The 19,230-nt window shown below is 33.7% G+C and overlaps 4 protein-coding genes across 4 annotated transcripts; 2 read left to right on the top strand and 2 right to left on the bottom strand.

The window, feature by feature from the left end:
* Positions 1–1,932: 1,932 nt before the first annotated feature.
* On the bottom strand, positions 1,933–3,616 carry LOC122400892. The gene is made up of 2 exons (XM_043402627.1): positions 2,444–3,616; positions 1,933–2,214 (listed from the first exon to the last, which is right to left on the bottom strand). Exons 1-2 carry the CDS (start codon positions 3,500–3,502, stop codon positions 1,972–1,974), a joined length of 1,302 nt encoding a protein of 433 aa, XP_043258562.1. The 5' UTR covers positions 3,503–3,616; the 3' UTR covers positions 1,933–1,971.
* Positions 3,617–12,086: 8,470 nt separating this feature from the next.
* On the top strand, positions 12,087–12,986 carry LOC122400766 (thioredoxin, mitochondrial-like). Its single transcript, XM_043402399.1, has 3 exons — positions 12,087–12,424; positions 12,497–12,620; positions 12,694–12,986. Exons 1-3 carry the CDS (start codon positions 12,252–12,254, stop codon positions 12,805–12,807), a joined length of 411 nt encoding a protein of 136 aa, XP_043258334.1. The 5' UTR covers positions 12,087–12,251; the 3' UTR covers positions 12,808–12,986.
* A 178-nt stretch (positions 12,987–13,164) lies between these two features.
* On the bottom strand, positions 13,165–18,010 carry LOC122400699. Its single transcript, XM_043402282.1, has 8 exons — positions 16,598–18,010; positions 16,230–16,510; positions 15,981–16,173; positions 15,804–15,918; positions 15,566–15,733; positions 13,925–14,186; positions 13,681–13,861; positions 13,165–13,598 (listed from the first exon to the last, which is right to left on the bottom strand). Exons 1-8 carry the CDS (start codon positions 17,393–17,395, stop codon positions 13,323–13,325), a joined length of 2,274 nt encoding a protein of 757 aa, XP_043258217.1. The 5' UTR covers positions 17,396–18,010; the 3' UTR covers positions 13,165–13,322.
* LOC122400700 lies at positions 14,446–15,585 on the top strand. The gene is made up of 2 exons (XM_043402283.1): positions 14,446–14,956; positions 15,137–15,585. Exons 1-2 carry the CDS (start codon positions 14,886–14,888, stop codon positions 15,474–15,476), a joined length of 411 nt encoding a protein of 136 aa, XP_043258218.1. The 5' UTR covers positions 14,446–14,885; the 3' UTR covers positions 15,477–15,585.
* Positions 18,011–19,230: the final 1,220 nt, after the last annotated feature.

A 19,230-nucleotide genomic window follows, 5' to 3' on the forward strand; every position in this document is an offset into this window, starting at 1 on the left:
CTATGCCAACATTGTCACCTCAGAAACTTTACTGCTCTGCATAGTAGTGGGAAACGGTTTGAACGATGGTGGGGATCTTGTGGTCCCTAGCCAAATAAAGTTCGGTTATCCGTGTCAAATCGACGGGTACCTAACGGATTAGTTTCTATATTGTTATTTCTATAGTGTCGTGACATTTTATGTATTTGGGTAAGTTTTTAGCAGTTAGTTTTTAATTAGTGCACGTAATTAAATTATTATTTAATATTTTTATTAAAAAATAACAGCGTTTGAGGAACCCCCAAAAAAGTTGAAATATAGTTTTTAATCTGCTTGGATGAATGGTCTAAATTTAAAATCATAATTATTTGAAGTGCCAAAAAATAATGCAGTTTTTTATTGTTCTTTATGTAAAAAAATTTAAATGTCGATCCTCAAACGTCAAGAGGCATTCAGAATCTACGAGACATAAATCTTTATTTTCTAAAGAAACTTTTATAAATAATGATATTATAACGAAACGTCTGCAACAAACTTTCATGCCTCAATGATTTGAAGCTTTGAAGCTTTTGTGTTTACTACAAAAGCACAGTTCGCGCGGAAACGCGTGTTCTGCAACCGCAACTAATTAGAGAGCTACTTTCGTTCCTATAGTTCGTGTGTATATTAATAAAAATTGATGTATTTACGAGCTCTTTTTTCATTATATTATGATTTCACTGTATTAATTAAAGTTAAGGCAAATCAAACATATAACATTTAGTTCTTTGTAACAAATTAATACAATTATCTCGAAACGTATCGAGAAGAATTATTAATCTACTTTTGCAATTAGTTCTTCTGTTTTGATCATATTATAAAATAAGAACATTTGTTATTGAAGACTTCTACAGGTTTGCTTTTGAGAAATGTAGGCGACGTCGGTCACGACGACCCTTGTAGTTTGCTGACATTTCGAATAGATGGCGATGCAAAAGCGAGAAATGTAGGGACTGCGGTCTTCCCTCTCACTCTAGCTGCGAGAGTGGGGGAAGCGCCCATGTTGCGCTCGGCGTGAACCCACCTGGAGAGTCAGCTGTTGTTCAAGACTCAAAGCCTTCAGACGTGTCTTCGCGTCCCACTTATTTTCGATAAACTCCCACAGAAAGAATGATTCACATTTGCTTTCTTTTTCTACTGCTTGAAGTTATTCGAAGTATTGTGCTCACTTCGGGCAGCTTCGGTGAGTCGAGAAAGAAAGTAAATGAGAGCCTTTCTCTCTTGATTCCTTCGAAACGGACTGAAGTACTTACGTCCGCGCTCACTTTGGGCAGCTTCGGAGAGTCGAGAAAAAGGGCAAGTGTTAGCCTGTCTTTTTCGACTCTTCGAAACTCTACGAGCTCAAGTACTCACGATCTGGCATAGTGTACGAAGATGGAATGAAGATTTTCTGGTGCCCCCGGTATTCGGTTGGTAACACTGTAGGTTGAGTGATATTCGGTGAGTTTTCCGTTGCGCCGGGACGAATCTCTATACCGTTCAAAGAAAATAGTGTAATTGGAAAATGTATTGATCTATAAAAGTAAAGGTGTCTGGTAAACAATAATTAATTATTTAAAATTATTAAATCGTAGGAAAGTTATAAATAGTCATAATCATATAACGCAATGTATCCATATTCGATCGAACTTACCGACATACTTCTAATATTACTTCATACCCGAGTAATTTTCATATTTTCCAAAATGACCAATTATTTACACTTATTCTAAAACTGTAACTCTTCGATTATTTCATAATTATAAACTGGTTTTTCGTTAAAAGAAAAATTGAAGAAAAACATCGGATAACTTATACAATAAAGTACACTTTTAGTAAATTGAGTGTACTAGTTTTACACAAGTCACATAAATAAATTTCTCTTTTACTTAAATTATTCGTGTTTTAGTATTTTAAAAAAGATATACTAATTTGTCAGAACTAAAATTACTCATCCAATATGGTTCTTTTTTATCAATACCCGTTTTCAACAACCAATCTTCTTCCTCTTTCATTGAAATTGTCATTAGTCTGTGTCTTTCCCGGAAGTTGTGAAAAACGTTTCACTATGTCCTTAATTGCGGAGGGTTTTACAAGACTTTCTTCGCTTTCATTCAGTCCAAATAATTTTTCCTTATTTCTTGCCAAAGATTCTAAGAGTTGCTCGTTCTTTATTCCTGCATAAATCGGATGAATTATCGCCTCCCGTCCTCTAATCTGTAAATTTTCTTCAATTTATTACTGTATAATTAAAATTTATGAATTAATTCAATTGAGAGCTGCCAATGATTAGACAAAGTATTTGAAGAATGTAATAAACAGTTTTTTATTTTCCTCGAACAGTTCAATTATCGTAATATTTTAATTTTATTTTTAAATTCGCAGTATAAATATATCCCTCCCCGTATGTTACGTATTTTTAGTTAAAGAGTTTCATTTATTTTACCCGTGTCCAATTATCTTCATCTTTGTCTTGCAATGCAACAACCTTCAAAGATAAAGCTCTCGACAATTTCTTAACGCTTCTCGAATTGAATGTCTTCGTTTCTTCTATTAAGTGATCACAAGACATAAAACGCCGTGGTTTTTCCTCGTTCTCCGATTTTTTCCACCTGATCATGGATCCAAAAAAGTCCTTGAAGGATCTTTGTCGATTGAGCTTTTTCTTCGAACGTCCATCGAACGTCGTATCTCTTTTTTCCTTCGAATTCTTGAATATCTTTTCCAAAGTGTTCCCGTTTCGATCGTTGTTACTTTTTTTTAAAAAGTAAAAATTACAAGGGTCATCCTCGTATTCCGATTCAACTCGAGTTCGGTTAGGATCGAAAGAAGAACTATTATAAAATGTCTTCTTTTCATTATTTTTGTTAATATCGAATGCTCTTTTCGAATTTGCTTCGCGCATTCGTGAATCTCGAAATGATCCATTGCGGCGTAAGTTTGCACAAGTTTCATCTCGATGTTTGCTCCTATTTGCGCCTTCTTTTCTCTTGCCGTCATTCATTGGCAAAAACTGATCATCTATTTTGTTATTCGTAAATACAGTTGTTTTGTTTTCAGAAATCATATCGTCGTTCGAATTTACCAAGGTATTCTCGCTCGTATTCACGCGATGGTGTCCGCAACCATTGTTTGTTTCTGTTCTGATAGAATCGTAGAGTTTCTTTTTGCATGAATAGTCAGAGCTCGGATTCGAGTTCCTTCTGTAATATTTTGTGACAAACTCATCGTCCGCTTTGCAAGCCTCATTTTTTCTTTCCAGCGAGGCAATCCACTTTTTAACGAAATTTTGCGATTTCGGCGTCGACGATTCTTCCTCGCGATTGCAATCAGAACACGACGTTTTTACGAAGTATTTCTTCTCTTTCTTAAGGTTTTTGACGGTATATGTCCTGTAACGATTATTCACAGTAGAATTTTCCATAACGTTTTTATTTTCGTACACTATTCCGTCCAGAATATCTGATGTGGACTTGGAACGATTGCTTCTAAGTTCCAGTGCCATTTTTGTTATCGGGTACTATCTTCCAACGCGAATCAACGGTTTCGTGGAATATTTTGATATTTTTGCGAATTTCTGTCACTCGTGTGTTTTTTTTTTGCACTCAACTTTACCCGTTTACTTCGACGTTTGAAACTGTAATGGCGAAACTCGTGCCGATTTGGCTTTTGTTATTCTGTCAAACATCGCGTATTGTAGAGGTCGAACGAGAACGTTTGAAACAGTTTGAAACAAACATCCATTGCTTTCGTATTTTTCTTGCAAACAAACGTATACACGGTGTCTCGACGGTAAGAGACTAAATTAATATCTTCGCTATTTTAAATGCTAGATCAATGTTTCCAATGCAGGGGGGGGGGGGGAATTTTATGTAATTTTGAGGCAATTAGAAAATGATAGTGAGTCATAAAATTATTGGCACAGGTACAATTAGTTGTAAAATTGAGCGTATATGCATATTACTTATACAGGGTGTTCGGCCACCCCTGGAACAAATTTCAATGGGAGATTCTAAGAGTCAAAATAAGACGAAAATCAAGAATACCAATTTGTTGATTGAGGCTTCGTTAAAAAGTTATTAACAATTAAATTACAAAATTTCAAATCGTCTGGAAAAATTATTTTCGGTTGTGGGAGTCAATTACAATTATTTTTGGTGTATAGACATACACCCGAAATCCTACCCACTTTCTAGAAAAAAATTCAGTACGGTTGGAACTTTAAACGTTAATAACTTTTTAACGAAGCCTCCATCAACAAATTGGTATTCTTGATTTTCGTCGTATTTTGGTCTCTAGAATACCCCATTAAAATTTTTCCAAGGGATGGCCGAACACCTTGTATATTTACTTCATAAACTTAATAATAACATCTCTTCTTGTAATTCAATTTGTTTACCTGGGTGGAGTATCCTTCGTAATTAAACAGAATGTTAAATACGCACATTTATAATATTGCATTAATAATGGCGAATAATATACTTATTTCTCAAAACAAAATAAAGTGTACAAGTAAAAAATTATTCTTAGAATTGTTAGAATTAAAGAGAATATACTCAACTTATACAATATTTGTTTATTAATTTAGAAAAGAAAAAAGAAAGGAAACAAAAAGAGTGTAATAATTTGACGCACATTGTGGCTTCCTCGTAGGCTTACTCTCACACACAGAAAAAAAAAAACAGACACACCAAAAGACATAAAAAGGGGACATACAGCAATGCAGCCAACCACACAAAAACAAAAATAACTTTTACTACACAAGCGTTAAACCAGATATAAAAACAAGATTATAGAAACATATTTTTAACAAGAATAAATGGTTTTTAAAAAATCATATTACATTAGCAAAGAACAATTATGCTTTCTTACAAATGAAAAGAAATCACAAAAAATCGTGAATCACTGTGAAAAATCACCAATTGAGAAGAGACATAATCGAATCACTCGTAATTTAAAAAAATGAATTTGTTACGTTATCACGTGAACGTAGGTTTAATGCACATAGCGCCACAACGGGAATTAATTGTAACCCGATTATTCACCGTCGAGTGCAGAGTCATGTAACTGCGTTTTAGTTAAGAACGAATTTCAAACGGACCAGCGTATTGTAATAAACAATACGATTGTATATTTTTCAACGTGGGCGATCAAGCTGGGGAAGGTAGAGAGAAAGGAAGGCACTTCTCTTCAGATACTTAGTTTATTTTCTAAAGGCCGCGTCGATTTCGAGGTTCCATCGTTCCTTTAGTTTATTGTTTAGTTATTACGGACCGTGACCGATTAGTTATTTCCGATAAGAGTTTCAATGGTCTTGACACGCAGCAGGGCCTCGCGACACTTCGCTTCGAGTTTCGTTTACTCTCACAAGGGTCATAAATTTTCTTAAGGGTTGCTTAGGCCGCTAGCCTCATTTTCTCTCTCGACTCCCACGCTCTCTCTCACGCGCGCCGTTCCAACATGGCCGCGAAACCTCCACCTCCACTCGGCTCGGGGGTGGATCATCGATCGAAGACGATCCGGATGGAGGGAGCAAGGCACGAACCCCGATTGGACCAGGACAATCCAGAGGGAGGATCAAGGAATATTCCGGAGAAGGGATGAACACCGAGGACGACGAGAAGATTTCCGCGGAGGAACAGATCGATTTTGAGAGTCAACAGAATTGTATCTAAAATCAAGCTTAAGACGAATAAACTTTGACCAATCTTTTTCGAGCAATCAATAGTAGTTTGATTTTTGCGCGCCTCGCCGAGCAGAGCGGTTCAGCGCTCCACGGGCACCAACCCACCGTCCTTTCTCCCTAAACCGCTATCTCGGGACGTAACAAATTCAAAGAATTTTATTTTCACTCTATAATGTTGGTCACTATGTTTGTAACTATACAGACTATAGACTGCGCAGACCAGTGTGGCCAGATCTGGCATAATTGAGTGCATCGAAATCGACAACAGTAACGCCGAACTTCCTTAGCGTCTAACGGAATGGTGGGGATAGCAGGCATACACTACCGCACGAGCCACGTGTACGTGAGCTCGGCACTTCGCACAAATTCGGCAAATCGATAAAGAACGCTAGTGTGAGCCTTTCCTTCTTGCTCTTGCAAAAGAGAAACAGCTGAAATACGACCTCGCGATAATCGGCATACGATTCCAAGTCTCGACTGCCCCAGCATTTTTACTTTCCGACCTATATGTAAGGTATAAGGAAATTTATAAAGTATCATAATGAAAAAAATTTTGAAGTTTTTTTTTAGCGGAAATACACGTTTTAGGACCCCCTGATCATATTGTGACTATTGAAAAAAAGACATTTTTTTTGTTCCTCAACGACTAACAATAAGTGAATTTCAATAACGAAAAAAATATTTCGAAATTTTTTTTTAGCGGAAATACACGTTTTAGGACCCCCTCATCATATTGTGACTACTACAAAAAAACATATTTTTTTTTTGTTCCTATGCTATTGACATGATTGCGTCTAAACGGCTGAATGAATTTCAATGAAACTTAACATTTAAGTTTTATGTTCTCGTTTTAAGGTCTCATGATATTTTAAGCGTGATCAGCTCCCATATAATGATGATTATACGTTTTTAGTTTTATAATTATTTCGATACATACACATCATTTGTAACAAATTTTTAAAGCGATTTATATAAATCTTAAGAAGGATTAAGATCAAATATATTTTTCTCCTATCTTTCCTAGACAGGAAAAATTAAACGAAATCTTATGCCTTGCATACCTACCTAAACCACATAAAAAACGTATTCCACAAATATTTTAGAATAATGTTGTTCAAAGCAGTCTTACTCGTAAAGGGTTAATTAAGGGTTAATTAAAATGAAAAACCACTCTTAGCCAGTACCGTGCACGCTACAAAAATAGATTACTACTGACTTTTCCCACTATGTTTTTTAATAACCGTATCAAATTGTTACACACAATCAAATGTTATATATTTGACTTAACTTTACATAACAAAATAATTGTAACGATAGGTAAAAGAATAACGTGCACGCTACCGTTCAATGGAAACCACGGGAAGGTGGTGGTCACTTCCATCAGGAGGGAAATGTAAAAAATTGTTATTTCTTTGTAACATTATCACATGCCATATATTAGAACGTCTATATTCTTCTTTCCTTTTTTTTTGATTCCCCTCTAAATTCATTTCTGCAAAATGAAATATATTAAATTGTCGTCTATATACTGCTATTCATTCAATAGAACTTTATTTCGTACGTGCCGTAGGTCATTCTGAGACATTTAAATTGAAAAAAAGCTTTCGCGTAGGTATTCTGTAATTTTCTGTTCTTTCGCTTTTCTGCTTTTATATCATGGAAACGGTTGTGAAATCGAAGAATAAGTGTAAGCGCGGTTTTTTATCTTCATGGATAAATGATCATAGATTTAAATCATGGATACGTGCAGTACCCCATGATAGAAGTCGTTTTTATTGTACTTTATGCAATAAGTCTTATTCTTGCGGTTCCTCAAACGTGTATAGACACGGAGAATCTGGGTGTCATAAAAAAAATAGTACTTCTAAAAGGGACTTTTATGCCTCAATGGCTTGAGAATGATTATTTCAAGCCATGGTTGCATAAAGTCGACGGCGACCCTTATTCGTGGTTCTGTTCGGTTTGCAACAATCAATTTTCATGTCGATTATCGACGATTTATAATCATGCAGATTCTCAGTGTCACATTGAGAATTATAAAAAGAGTAACGATAACGCAGACAATTTGAATAATAATTTTACGACGCAATCCGAAGAATCGCCTCTGTCGTTGGATGAAAGGATAAAATCCGCGGAAATCAAATTTGCCAAATTAATAGCCGAAAAAAATATTCCGTATCGAACCGCAGAGACGATTCTTGAAGTTTTCAAAGACATTGGGCAAGATCCTGATGTCTTGAAACATATGTCGTTCGGTCGAACAAAGTGTTCAAATATTATATCAAACGTTTTGTATCCTTTAGAAACAAAACGTATTTCTAGTGTTTTACAAAACACTAAATTTTCTATTTATATTGACGAAACATCCGACTCGACCAACGAGAAATGGATGACGTTTCTTGTTCGTTATGTTGCACCCGAGACTTTGGATGTTCGAACGGAATTGGTAGAATTATTACATCTTGATGCCAGAAATTGTGACGCAGATAATTTATATAAAACATTTGAAATTGCCATGATAGAAAGAGAAATTCCGTTCGAAAATATTGTCGCGTTGTCATGTGACAACGCTGCTGTCATGACAGGGCGACACTCGTCCTTTATGACAAAGCTTGCAACAAAATGCAGGGACAAATTTTTGACTGTCCGCTGTCCATGTCATCTGTCTGCAATGGTAGTGCGCGAAGCGTGCAATACCATTCCAGACATATGCGAGGAGTTGTTACGAAAAGTAGCAACTTTCATATACAGTAGTCCCAAACGTTCGGCTATATTCCGCGAATTTCAGCAATGTTTTCAAACAACCGACAGAAAAATTTTAAAATTGTGTTCTACGCGATGGTTATCGCATTATACATCCGTAGTTACACTTTTAGAGAATTGGGACTCTGTATTGCTTTTTTTGCAAGAATTGACAATAAGCGAGAAATCAGAGTCCGGGGAACGTCTGTTAATCTCGATGCAAAATCCAGAGGCCAAAGCATATCTTTATTTTCTAAATTACGCTCTTGAGTTTTTTTATAAATTTAGCATTTTCTTTCAAACTCAAGAGACAAGAATTCATTTGCTTCAAAAGACTGCGGCAGAACTTTTATGCGATATATTACGCAATTTTCTGAAACCGCAGCTTTTGAAACACATAGATTTAGTAAGAATGATGAATTTTTCTGTAGTCGAAAATCAACTTCCATTTAATAGTATAAATTTAGGAACAGAGTGTCTTAATTTTCTGCATCAACTGAATGCAGAAGGCAAGTCCGACATCGTAGAAACCGTAAGGAAAAATTGTTTAATGTTTTATATTACAGCTGCAAACGAGCATGTCTTCGTCGAGCAATTCTTAGCATGTTGTATGTTTTTGAACCAACTTTTATATTAAATGATACAAATAGAGACATTTCCTTCAGAAATGTTCTCTTAATCGCTAAGAAATTCGGCGGTTTCGACGAAGAAGGACTGCAAACAGAATGGTCAGTATTGCCTTTGGAATTTACAACGAAAGGTAGACAGACGCTTATCGAGATGAAATTCGATGGTTTCTGGAAAACAATTTTATTAACGCGAAATTTGGACTATAAAATTAAATTTCCTGAATTAGTAATGTAGCGGCTAGCTCGCACAACAAAAGAAACATTTGGCGTGCAAATGCTAGCATGGTTTACGACAAGCAAAGTCGAAAAGGCCACTTTTGAGAAAGCCGTTTCTTACGAATTTTATTAGCCAGCATGTTTTTCGTCGAAGATTGCTAACGGCCTCAGTGGCATATTGCACATGTCGTAAACCAGGGATTTCCGAAGGGCTGCAACGCCAGGTCAAGCGACCCTCGGCGGGTGACATCACCAGGCCTGGACTTGGAGGAAATTCCGCTGCATTGCCAAACTTCCGTCGACAGAGGTACCCCCCACCGAGTCGCGTCGCCTTCCTCAAAAAGCGCGTCAAGGGCGCAAGGAGTAGGCGGCGACTTCCGAATTGCAAAATGCCTAATTGGTTAACTTCGACATATCGGTTCAACCAATTAGGTGGCTGCAAACAGTTCGAAGGAGAAAAAGGAAAATGTAGAACTCAGTCTTCGCCACGACTTGGAGTCGACAACACTGACAATAAAGAACACAAGGCGAACTACGGCGATTTATTTAAAACCTAATTTTATCCTAACACGCAACCCCTCAGTAAATACAATTAGATCACTTCCAAATTCCAATGCCGATGCAGAAAGATTGTTTTCCATGTTACCTGACATAAAAACAAAGAAACGGAATAAACTTTCTTCGGCCAGCGTCAACTCTATTTGCGTTGTGAAATCTTCGTTAAAGGCGCAGAGGGAAAACTCTCAACCCATGGAGGTAGATGACGATCATCTAGCTCTATTGTATTCCAAAAATTTATATCATAGATTTGCTAAGAAGCAAAAGTGTAATTTAAGATTAAACGCAACATATGACAATAACTTTGAGAATTTTCCCGCTACGTCATATGACGAAAATTAAGGTACCGATTTACTACAGAGCTTTTCTCTAGAGAGATTTTTCTCTCCAGAGAAAAGCTCTTTAGTAAATTCGTACTATTAGGCTGCAATGACAGTATAAACATTTTCATGCGACGTCGCGGTAGACTGGTCTTGTTACGTCAACGGTACCGTGACGTAGGCGCAACAAGGTGTGATGCATGTATGTGCCATAACGTCACGCGAAAGCGCTTACACTGCAACCGCAGTCTTGTTAGTGATGTCCAAAATATTTTTTTTTGGACATCGCTAATATGTAAATAGTCGTTCAATTTGTCTCGTGTTGTTACTCTTTTTACGTATTTCGCTTGCTGTAAATACTATTCTGCTTGCTCTAACTATCATTTTTTTTCTTCATTTATTTGCTTATATTTTGCCGTATATTTTTAGTTAGTGAAATTGCTTGCTGTAGATAGTGTGGCTATGACGTAGAATGTCGCGCCTTGTTACACTTACGTCACGGTACCGTAAGAGCAACAATGCACGACATAACGTGCCAGCTTAATCGCAAACGTCCTATCCCGACATCCCATCCTTTGGAAATGTAAACAATTATATCATTTTTCCATTTTTATGGCTCGTGTGTATATTAATAAAAATTAATGCATTCACGAGTTAGTTTTTCATTATATTGTAATTTCATTACATTAATAAAAACATTTTAATATACGGCATGTGATAATGTTACAAAGAAATAACAATTTTTTACATTTCCCTCCTGATGGAAGTGACCACCACCTTCCCGTGGTTTCCATTGAACGGTAGCGTGCACGTTATTCTTTTACCTATCGTTACAATTATTTTGTTATGTAAAGTTAAGTCAAATATATAACATTTGATTGTGTGTAACAATTTGATACGGTTATTAAAAAACATAGTGGGAAAAGTCAGTAGTAATCTATTTTGTAGCGTGCACGGTACTGGCTAAGAGTGGTTTTTCATTTTAATTAACCCTTAATTAACCCTTTACGAGTAAGACTGCTTTGAACAACATTATTCTAAAATATTTGTGGAATACGTTTTTTATGTGGTTTAGGTAGGTATGCAAGGCATAAGATTTCGTTTAATTTTTCCTGTCTAGGAAAGATAGGAGAAAAATATATTTGATCTTAATCCTTCTTAAGATTTATATAAATCGCTTTAAAAATTTGTTACAAATGATGTGTATGTATCGAAATAATTATAAAACTAAAAACGTATAATCATCATTATATGGGAGCTGATCACGCTTAAAATATCATGAGACCTTAAAACGAGAACATAAAACTTAAATGTTAAGTTTCATTGAAATTCATTCAGCCGTTTAGACGCAATCATGTCAATAGCATAGGAACAAAAAAAAAAATATGTTTTTTTGTAGTAGTCACAATATGATGAGGGGGTCCTAAAACGTGTATTTCCGCTAAAAAAAAATTTCGAAATATTTTTTTCGTTATTGAAATTCACTTATTGTTAGTCGTTGAGGAACAAAAAAAATGTCTTTTTTTCAATAGTCACAATATGATCAGGGGGTCCTAAAACGTGTATTTCCGCTAAAAAAAAACTTCAAAATTTTTTTCATTATGATACTTTATAAATTTCCTTATACCTTACATATAGGTCGGAAAGTAAAAATGCTGGGGCAGTCGAGACTTGGAATCGTATGCCACTTATCGCGAGATCGTATTTCAGTTGTTTTGTCTTTTACAAGAGCAAGAAGGAAAGGCTGACACTAGCGTTCTTTATCGATTTCCCGAAGTTGTGCGCAAGCGCCGAGCTCACGTACACGTGGCTCGTGCGGTAGTGTATGCCTGCTATCCCCACCATTCCGTTAGACGCTAAGGAAGTTCGTCGTCACTGTTGTCGATTTCGATGCACTCAATTATGCCCGATCTGGCCACACTGGCGCAGACTATTTACTGACGCAATCTGCTGTATATACGCGTCAACCGTCGTGCGACTTAAAAATAAAAGTATAGGTTAAGTTTAAATGAATCGTGTATTGCGTTTCATAATCTGTATTAATACATTGTTATTTTGAGAATAATTTATTGCGAGTATTGTACATTTACGAAATATTAAAATATGTTCCGCGTCGGCATTAGATCTGCCCGTAATGCTTTGGGATACAGAACATTTGCAAACGCTCCAGCCCAAGAGCAAGCAATTTCAACTGCTTTCAAAGTTCAAGATCCAAAAGATTTCAACGACCGCGTTAAAAACTCTAAAGTGCCTGTGATCGTTGACTTTTTTGCAACGTATGTATATACTTATCTTAAACCATCAAATTATGAAGTAAAAGGTACTATTATGTATAATTCATTTTATAGATGGTGCAATCCTTGTCGTATGCTCACTCCTCGTGTAGAGTCGGTAATTGCAGAAAAGCAAGGGAAGATTTTATTGGCAAAGGTTGATATAGACGAGAATAGCGATCTTGCTTTGGATTATCAGGTTAGTTTTGTTATTTATTTGTTCATTGACACTTTGTTTCTATCAGAATAATACAAATTATCTTTATACGTAGGTTGGATCTATTCCAGTATTAATTGCAATGAAGGATGGAAAAGTTTTAGACAGAATTGTTGGTCTTCAAGATATAGATAAAATTAAACAATTTGTAGATAAGTATTCAGAATAATGTAATTTATTCTAATTACAATTTACTATTAAAAAACTCTGTAGTCAACGGGGTAGTTTGTACAATATTCTGTACAAGGATGCTACCTTGAGTAACAAGTATAAAGTACAATTTTTAATAATGTATAGCTCCAGCTTTATGTATACTAACTTTTAGGGAATTGTTAAATTGTTAAATAAATATTTTTTGTGTAATAAACAGATAAATTTTATTGTTTAATTATTTACAAATATTTAATACAAGTACATACATTTGTAGTTATTAATGTATGTTTCATGAATGACACAATACATAATTACATGCTATAATTTCAATTACATTTTCACAATTAAACTCCTAAAATGTAAACATGTTGCTAAAAACAGTGAAATTTAAAATTTATAAACAAAGTATCAATCAAATTTTCAGATGCAATTCAATATCTAGTATTTAATCTGCTAATACATCTAACATTCATTATAGTTTCAGTTTTGAAACAAAATGATGCGTTGCTTCATCGGTATATTTTAAATCAATTAAGTTTCAGTAGGTAAAGCTTGCAAAAGTTTTCTTGCCCTTTGGTAAGCAACAGATTCCAATTCATCTTTATTTTCTTCACTTTCCTCTACTTTTTTTATAACGTCCATGCCTTTTTTTAAAAGTTGTTCTCTTGCCATTCCTTTACACCCTTCAAAATATTCTAAAACTGTAGGAAAAATGTCGTCTGGAATGGAAGTCTCGTCTAATAAGTTATCTATTAACCAAATTTGTCTTAGTTTTTCAAATTTCCATTCGCTCTGTGCATGTTTCCACTATAGATAAAAAGATTATATAAAAAAATTAGAAAACTGATATTTATTTAATCTCAATTGTATGACGCAGTCTTCAAAATACCTTTGAAACATAGGTTAAACCCTTTTTCATTGCTTCCAGTCTATTAGCCTCCCTCTTTTCATTCTCTTTTTTCTCAGCCTTTTCTCTCTTCAATTGCCGTTTAGAAGGTTGTTTTGGCTTTTTTATATCGCTTTTATGAGCTTCTGTTGTACCTTCTAAATTATTATCCATATTCATAGTACTAAAAAATTTTTTTATTTTAAAATTCTAAAAAATTAAAGTAACAATGCAACTTTTAACTTACTTTGTTCTTTGACATTTTTTCGGAGAAGTTGCTTCGTCACTTGATTCCTTTTGATCCTGATCTTGTATATCATAAAAATTATTTTCTTGTTCATCATTCTTTATTGTTTCTTTATACATACCATTTAAGTTATGACTAATATTTGATTTTTGTTTTCTTTGCTTTCTTTTTTTGCATATCATGTTCTGTTCATTTATTTCCTTTATTTGATTAACATCGTCTTGCGATGCATCTGTATTGCAATCTTTTTTATTATTAATATCTGAAAAAATTCAATTACAATACTCCTATTCTACAATAGAAATATTGAGAGTTGGCTAGATAGATTTTAACCTTAGTAAAATTTATTTAGAAAGAAAATTCAAAAGGACATTACTGTCACTAATGCAATATTTAAAAAAAAAAAACAAAATTATTAAAGTACTGAATATTTACCTTCCGGTTTTTCTTTTTTTTTTGTTCTCTTACGTGATTTTGGATTCTTAACCTCAACTTTTGATGTGCTATCGGAACCCATCGTAACGAACGATCAGTTATTTACTTTACGTATGCACGTAATACCAAATTTACAAAGTTATAATAACATTCTTGATATTAATGTGGTATGAAAATTAAATAACAAGTGTGAGAAAATAAGGAAAATATCACACGCTTTCAAAATTGATTGCCGCTGCACATGCATGTGGATACTTGAACCCAGGATGTTTAAGAAACAAGAATCAGAGCATCATAAAAACAAGGAACAATTATAATCACATGACACAACTATTGACTTTTATTCAATTGCAAGACAAGTTTAATACAAAAGAGTGGATTTATTATTAAGTTGTATATGTTTATTAAGTAACCTTGGAAAAAAATTGTATAGATGTACAGCCTGAATAGATTATCAATCAGTACGAGTTGGTATAGGCTACGAACTAGCAATAAGTAGTTTAATTGGTGTTGGTGCGAACTATTTATGAAGATGTTGCGTTTAAAATTTATCGAGACTAAATCGCAAATTAAAATTGGAAACATACTATTAAAAAGGTATTTTAAAATACATAACTTAAAAAATATTTCTTCTTTGTACTAAAACATTTTTATTAATAAGGTTATGTATTATAAAGAACCGTGTTTCTACATTTAATTGACTTATGTGTTTGAACAAAAGTACTTTATTTTTTTAATACCTTCGATCGATGTAATGAAAAAATTAACATGTTATAGGTACGTTATTCCTCAGATGTGTTGTGCTTCAAAACATAATACTAGTTCAAAAACTAAAGAAGACAATATGCATGATGAGTTTGACAAGCCCATACAATATTCTACTTCAAAAGCTGCGAAATGGGAGGCTGGCTCACACAGACGGAAGAATCAACCCAATTATCAATCATTGGTGGTATCACTTAGCTTAAGTGCTTTCTGTATTTACTTTGGTATATTAAGGGAAGAAAATGACATTGATGAGATGATAATTTCTGAAATGACTCCAGAGATGAAGGAATATTTATATGGCATCAAAGCTACTAACCAAAGAAATAAAGATATGAAAAAACAAATGTAAATAATTTATTACAGCAATGTATTATAAAAATATAATTTATTATTACGAGAAATTATGAATAAATATTTATAGTGGATATAGCAATTCACCCCATATTATATTATTTATTATCTTATTCCATTCAATGGGCGGATGTCGATCAATTGTATCTGGTATACACTTATCCCATGTTTGATTCCATGGTGCTACCACCATGGTCATTATTAATATTATTGGCCCTTCTGCATGGTGTGAATGTACTTTAATGTTTACAATACCTAAGACATATAAATTGTCATGCATATAAATTTAATAATTAATAAATTAAATGCTAGATATTTTACTTACTACGTGTATTATAAGAATGAAATAACCATTTAAATAATGTGTACACAGGCATAACTTGAAGATAAAATTTCATTCTTGTCAAAAAACCTCCAAAACTGATCAATGCTAATCTAAGCTGTAAGAAATGATTAATTTTGAATAATTATAAAAATTCTTAATATATTGTCTTTAATATACCATGGTAAAAACTGCATAATACACCCATGTTGTTGGCATAAGAAAAAGCAAGATCGTAAATAATAATGTCCCCACAAACAATTGGTCTGGTTGATATTGACAAGAATCAACTCTCTCTCGCAACGGATTCATTTTCTTACCCAAAAATAATCGAAATAAAGCAGTAATACCCTTTAGTTGAATATTGAAGAGCCTAGTAAAAAACTGAATTAATATTTTAATTATATCTTGATTGTTATATATAGATACCTTGCTGCATATACATAAATACAGTATGCATGAAAACTGACAAGAGCTAAAAGGTCAGCTGCAATTGCTATTTGAAACGTGATACCCAATCTTCCAAATAATACTAATACTTCAAAAGCAAAATCCATTACAGAGTTCATAAATATTAAGAACGTCCACCATAAATGTATATGATAAAGAAAAAATTTTCCAAGCATATTGTTTAGGGCATGATTTAATTTTAATCCAGCTGGTACACCCATTAACCAGTGTATTAAATCCTTTAAAAATGTCACCACTTTCTGCAAAGCATACATGGACTTAAACATTAAAATGAATATTAGGTAATATTACTATATTATTTTAATATCTTTGCATTCTCAACTTACCTCTGCGTTACTCAAAAGTATTTCAGATGGAAATGTATATTCAAAGTAGTGCAATAAAAATTGCAAAATAAATATTCCCAATAACATGTCTATTATCAATGCAAAAGCATAATTGCCAGTTTTCAATGTAAATCGCTTGTTTTTTATTATAGTAATTAACATCCATTTAACATTTTTCAACCATCCATGAACGTGTAAACCAAGGAAAGAATATTTAAATATTGGTAATAATTTACTTGTTATTTTACTAAGTAGGAGAATTGGATAAAAATACAAAAACATATGATAGATTAATAGAGTTTCTTTTATATAAGTAAATTTTCCCTTCTTTCGTAATTCTCCTTCAACCTGTTTGTTTTGTATCATTTCCATTAATTCATAAAAATGATTTCCTAATATTGCTTTCTGACTAAATAATTCTGTTTCTCTAAGTACTACTTGATCGTATACTGTAATAACTGCATGACAATGTAAAGTTGAAATTTTTTTATTGTTGATAATAATACCCTTTATACTATAATCATACTTATTTTCTCCAAAAGACAAGCTCGGGTGTAAATATATATTAATCCAATCTAAATATTTTTTATCCACATATCCACGTTTATGTTCTGCTGCAGAATAATATCCAATTATATTACTGTTGAATTTCATTGTTTCAAAATTATCAATACTACATATTCCGATTACATAAAATTTTTTTACTCCTGTGTCATCATCATATTTTACTTTACCAAACATATACCCTGGCTTTTCTTTATAAAGGCTATCAGGTACAAAAATCAATAGACTTTTCATGATAGTATTCTTAAAGCGAATTACTATTTTAAAATTACAGTCAACCACAATACGTGAATGAGTGTTTTACAGTTATTCTGTTATCACAAAGTAAATCTTTTACTAAAATACAAATATTTGACAGAAACAACAATCCATTAAATGTATTATGCATTACTTGTACAATACAAGTTACAATAGAGCTCAGTGTTTGTTTGTACTTTAATGAGATCTTCAAATTAACATTATAGTTGAATAAATTAAATTGCAGCGAAAGTAATAGAAATATTACTAGTATAAACCTTCAGTTCGACAATGAAACAGTTTTAGTTTTTAAATGAATTTTATTATCGGACAAGTTTGATGATCACCAATAACAACTACGTGCTTTTAGTAAGCGTTGAAAAATATATACTTTTTCATTAATTATTGCCATTTAAGACAGTGAAGTTACAAATAACCTATTGGGGATTTGAATTACGGTGAATTTACTATATTATCTTAGAAAGCGGCGGGGATAGATGACATATCAATGTACAATACATGCTTTGTATACGCGAAACTGAAACCGACCAGCGTATCATGACTATCATGTATTAGATGAGCCAGGTTTTTTGCGCATGCGCGGTCTATTACAGCTAAACAGTGACCGCATCCACAGAAATCAAATTTCCCATCAAAATTCATAATAAAATAATTTTAATAACAATTCAAAATAAATAACTTCAAGTTACTGTTATTCGTTATTCGTTATTAGTAAAGAGCGTAATACAAAATACAGTTTTTTTATCATTAGGATTGTATTACACGCATTTGTGTACACATTTATTTACACTTCAACTTGACTATAAAACCATGTGATTCAACCATTTTATTCAGACTATTAATAAAACATAAATAGTTTTTTTCAAGTTGTTTACTTGTTTTGTTTTTTTTTCGCCTGCAAAGGGTAATGGTATACCGTGTCTAAAGGTGAAGGCTAAGAAAGAAGTAAATTGTTGCATTATATACGTACAGCCAAAAGTGCATGGGATTCTGAGAAATATATCTCTTTACATGTAAATGCATGTTCATACTTTCAAGAGAATACGAACTATCTATTCCATTTTTAGTACACGGTCAGTACATCAAAAAAAGAACCCAAATTTCGCCCGAAATATGGGTTTACGGGACAAGAGATTTTGCCCTTATATGAGCAGATTTTGGGTCGGATGAGGTCTCATTCGAAAGAGGAAGGTCCAATGCAGCGTGCCCTGGTCAGGATCGAACGAGATTGTGTTCACATTTATTAATATGAACGTCGAAATTTGAGAAAAAAAATCGACAAAATACACCCACAGAATCGAGGTCTTTTTAGGTTACTAAAAGAGTTGTGCAATTCTAATACTGACCAGAGCGCGCTACATTGGACCTTCTTCTTTCGAATAAGCCCTCATTTGACCCAAAATCTGCTCATATAAGGGCAAAATTTCTTGTCCCGTAATTGCATTCCCAAAAGCGAGTTCCGTCATTATATGGGTAATAACGAGCAAGTCACGTGACAAATTTAATCAGGCAGTCGCCACGAGATGGCGCCTAATCAGAAGGGCTGTAAAGGTGAAATCATAGCAAAAGTGAAGCGTTAGCTTCGATACATACGCCCCGAGAAAGCATGATGCTGACAATAGTATATGCATTTTCGTACGATTACCGCTAGACTACCGACGCTCTTGGAAAACGGTGTTTACTTCATGGTATATTACCCGTCTCATAAACGCAATCATTCTGATTTATTTCATTATTGTAACTCGAATGCTAGCTTGCTGTATGTAGTAATATGAAACATTATTTGCTAGAACATATACAAAAGTTTGTCG

The sequence above is a fragment of the Colletes gigas genome, unplaced genomic scaffold (genome assembly GCF_013123115.1).
Source record: "Colletes gigas isolate AHSC1104 unplaced genomic scaffold, ASM1312311v1 Colletes_gigas_Sc00020, whole genome shotgun sequence".
NCBI classification, from domain to species: domain Eukaryota; kingdom Metazoa; phylum Arthropoda; class Insecta; order Hymenoptera; family Colletidae; genus Colletes; species Colletes gigas.

Excerpts from the sequence above, each read along its gene's own strand:
- LOC122400892 (XM_043402627.1), bottom strand. The coding sequence starts at position 3,502 with ATGGCACTGGAACTTAGAAGCAATCGTTCCAAGTCCACATCAGATATT. Across the intron at positions 2,215-2,443 it reads ATGAAGATAATTGGACACGG|ATTAGAGGACGGGAGGCGAT; the intron begins GTAAAATAAATG and ends GAAAATTTACAG.
- LOC122400766 (XM_043402399.1), top strand. The coding sequence starts at position 12,252 with ATGTTCCGCGTCGGCATTAGATCTGCCCGTAATGCTTTGGGATACAGA. Across the intron at positions 12,425-12,496 it reads ATCGTTGACTTTTTTGCAAC|ATGGTGCAATCCTTGTCGTA; the intron begins GTATGTATATAC and ends TTCATTTTATAG. Across the intron at positions 12,621-12,693 it reads ATCTTGCTTTGGATTATCAG|GTTGGATCTATTCCAGTATT; the intron begins GTTAGTTTTGTT and ends CTTTATACGTAG.
- LOC122400700 (XM_043402283.1), top strand. The coding sequence starts at position 14,886 with ATGAAGATGTTGCGTTTAAAATTTATCGAGACTAAATCGCAAATTAAA. Across the intron at positions 14,957-15,136 it reads GGAAACATACTATTAAAAAG|GTACGTTATTCCTCAGATGT; the intron begins GTATTTTAAAAT and ends AACATGTTATAG.
- LOC122400699 (XM_043402282.1), bottom strand. The coding sequence starts at position 17,395 with ATGAAAAGTCTATTGATTTTTGTACCTGATAGCCTTTATAAAGAAAAG. Across the intron at positions 16,174-16,229 it reads ATTTATGTATATGCAGCAAG|GCTCTTCAATATTCAACTAA; the intron begins GTATCTATATAT and ends GTTTTTTACTAG. Across the intron at positions 13,862-13,924 it reads AAAAAATGTCAAAGAACAAA|TACTATGAATATGGATAATA; the intron begins GTAAGTTAAAAG and ends AAAATTTTTTAG.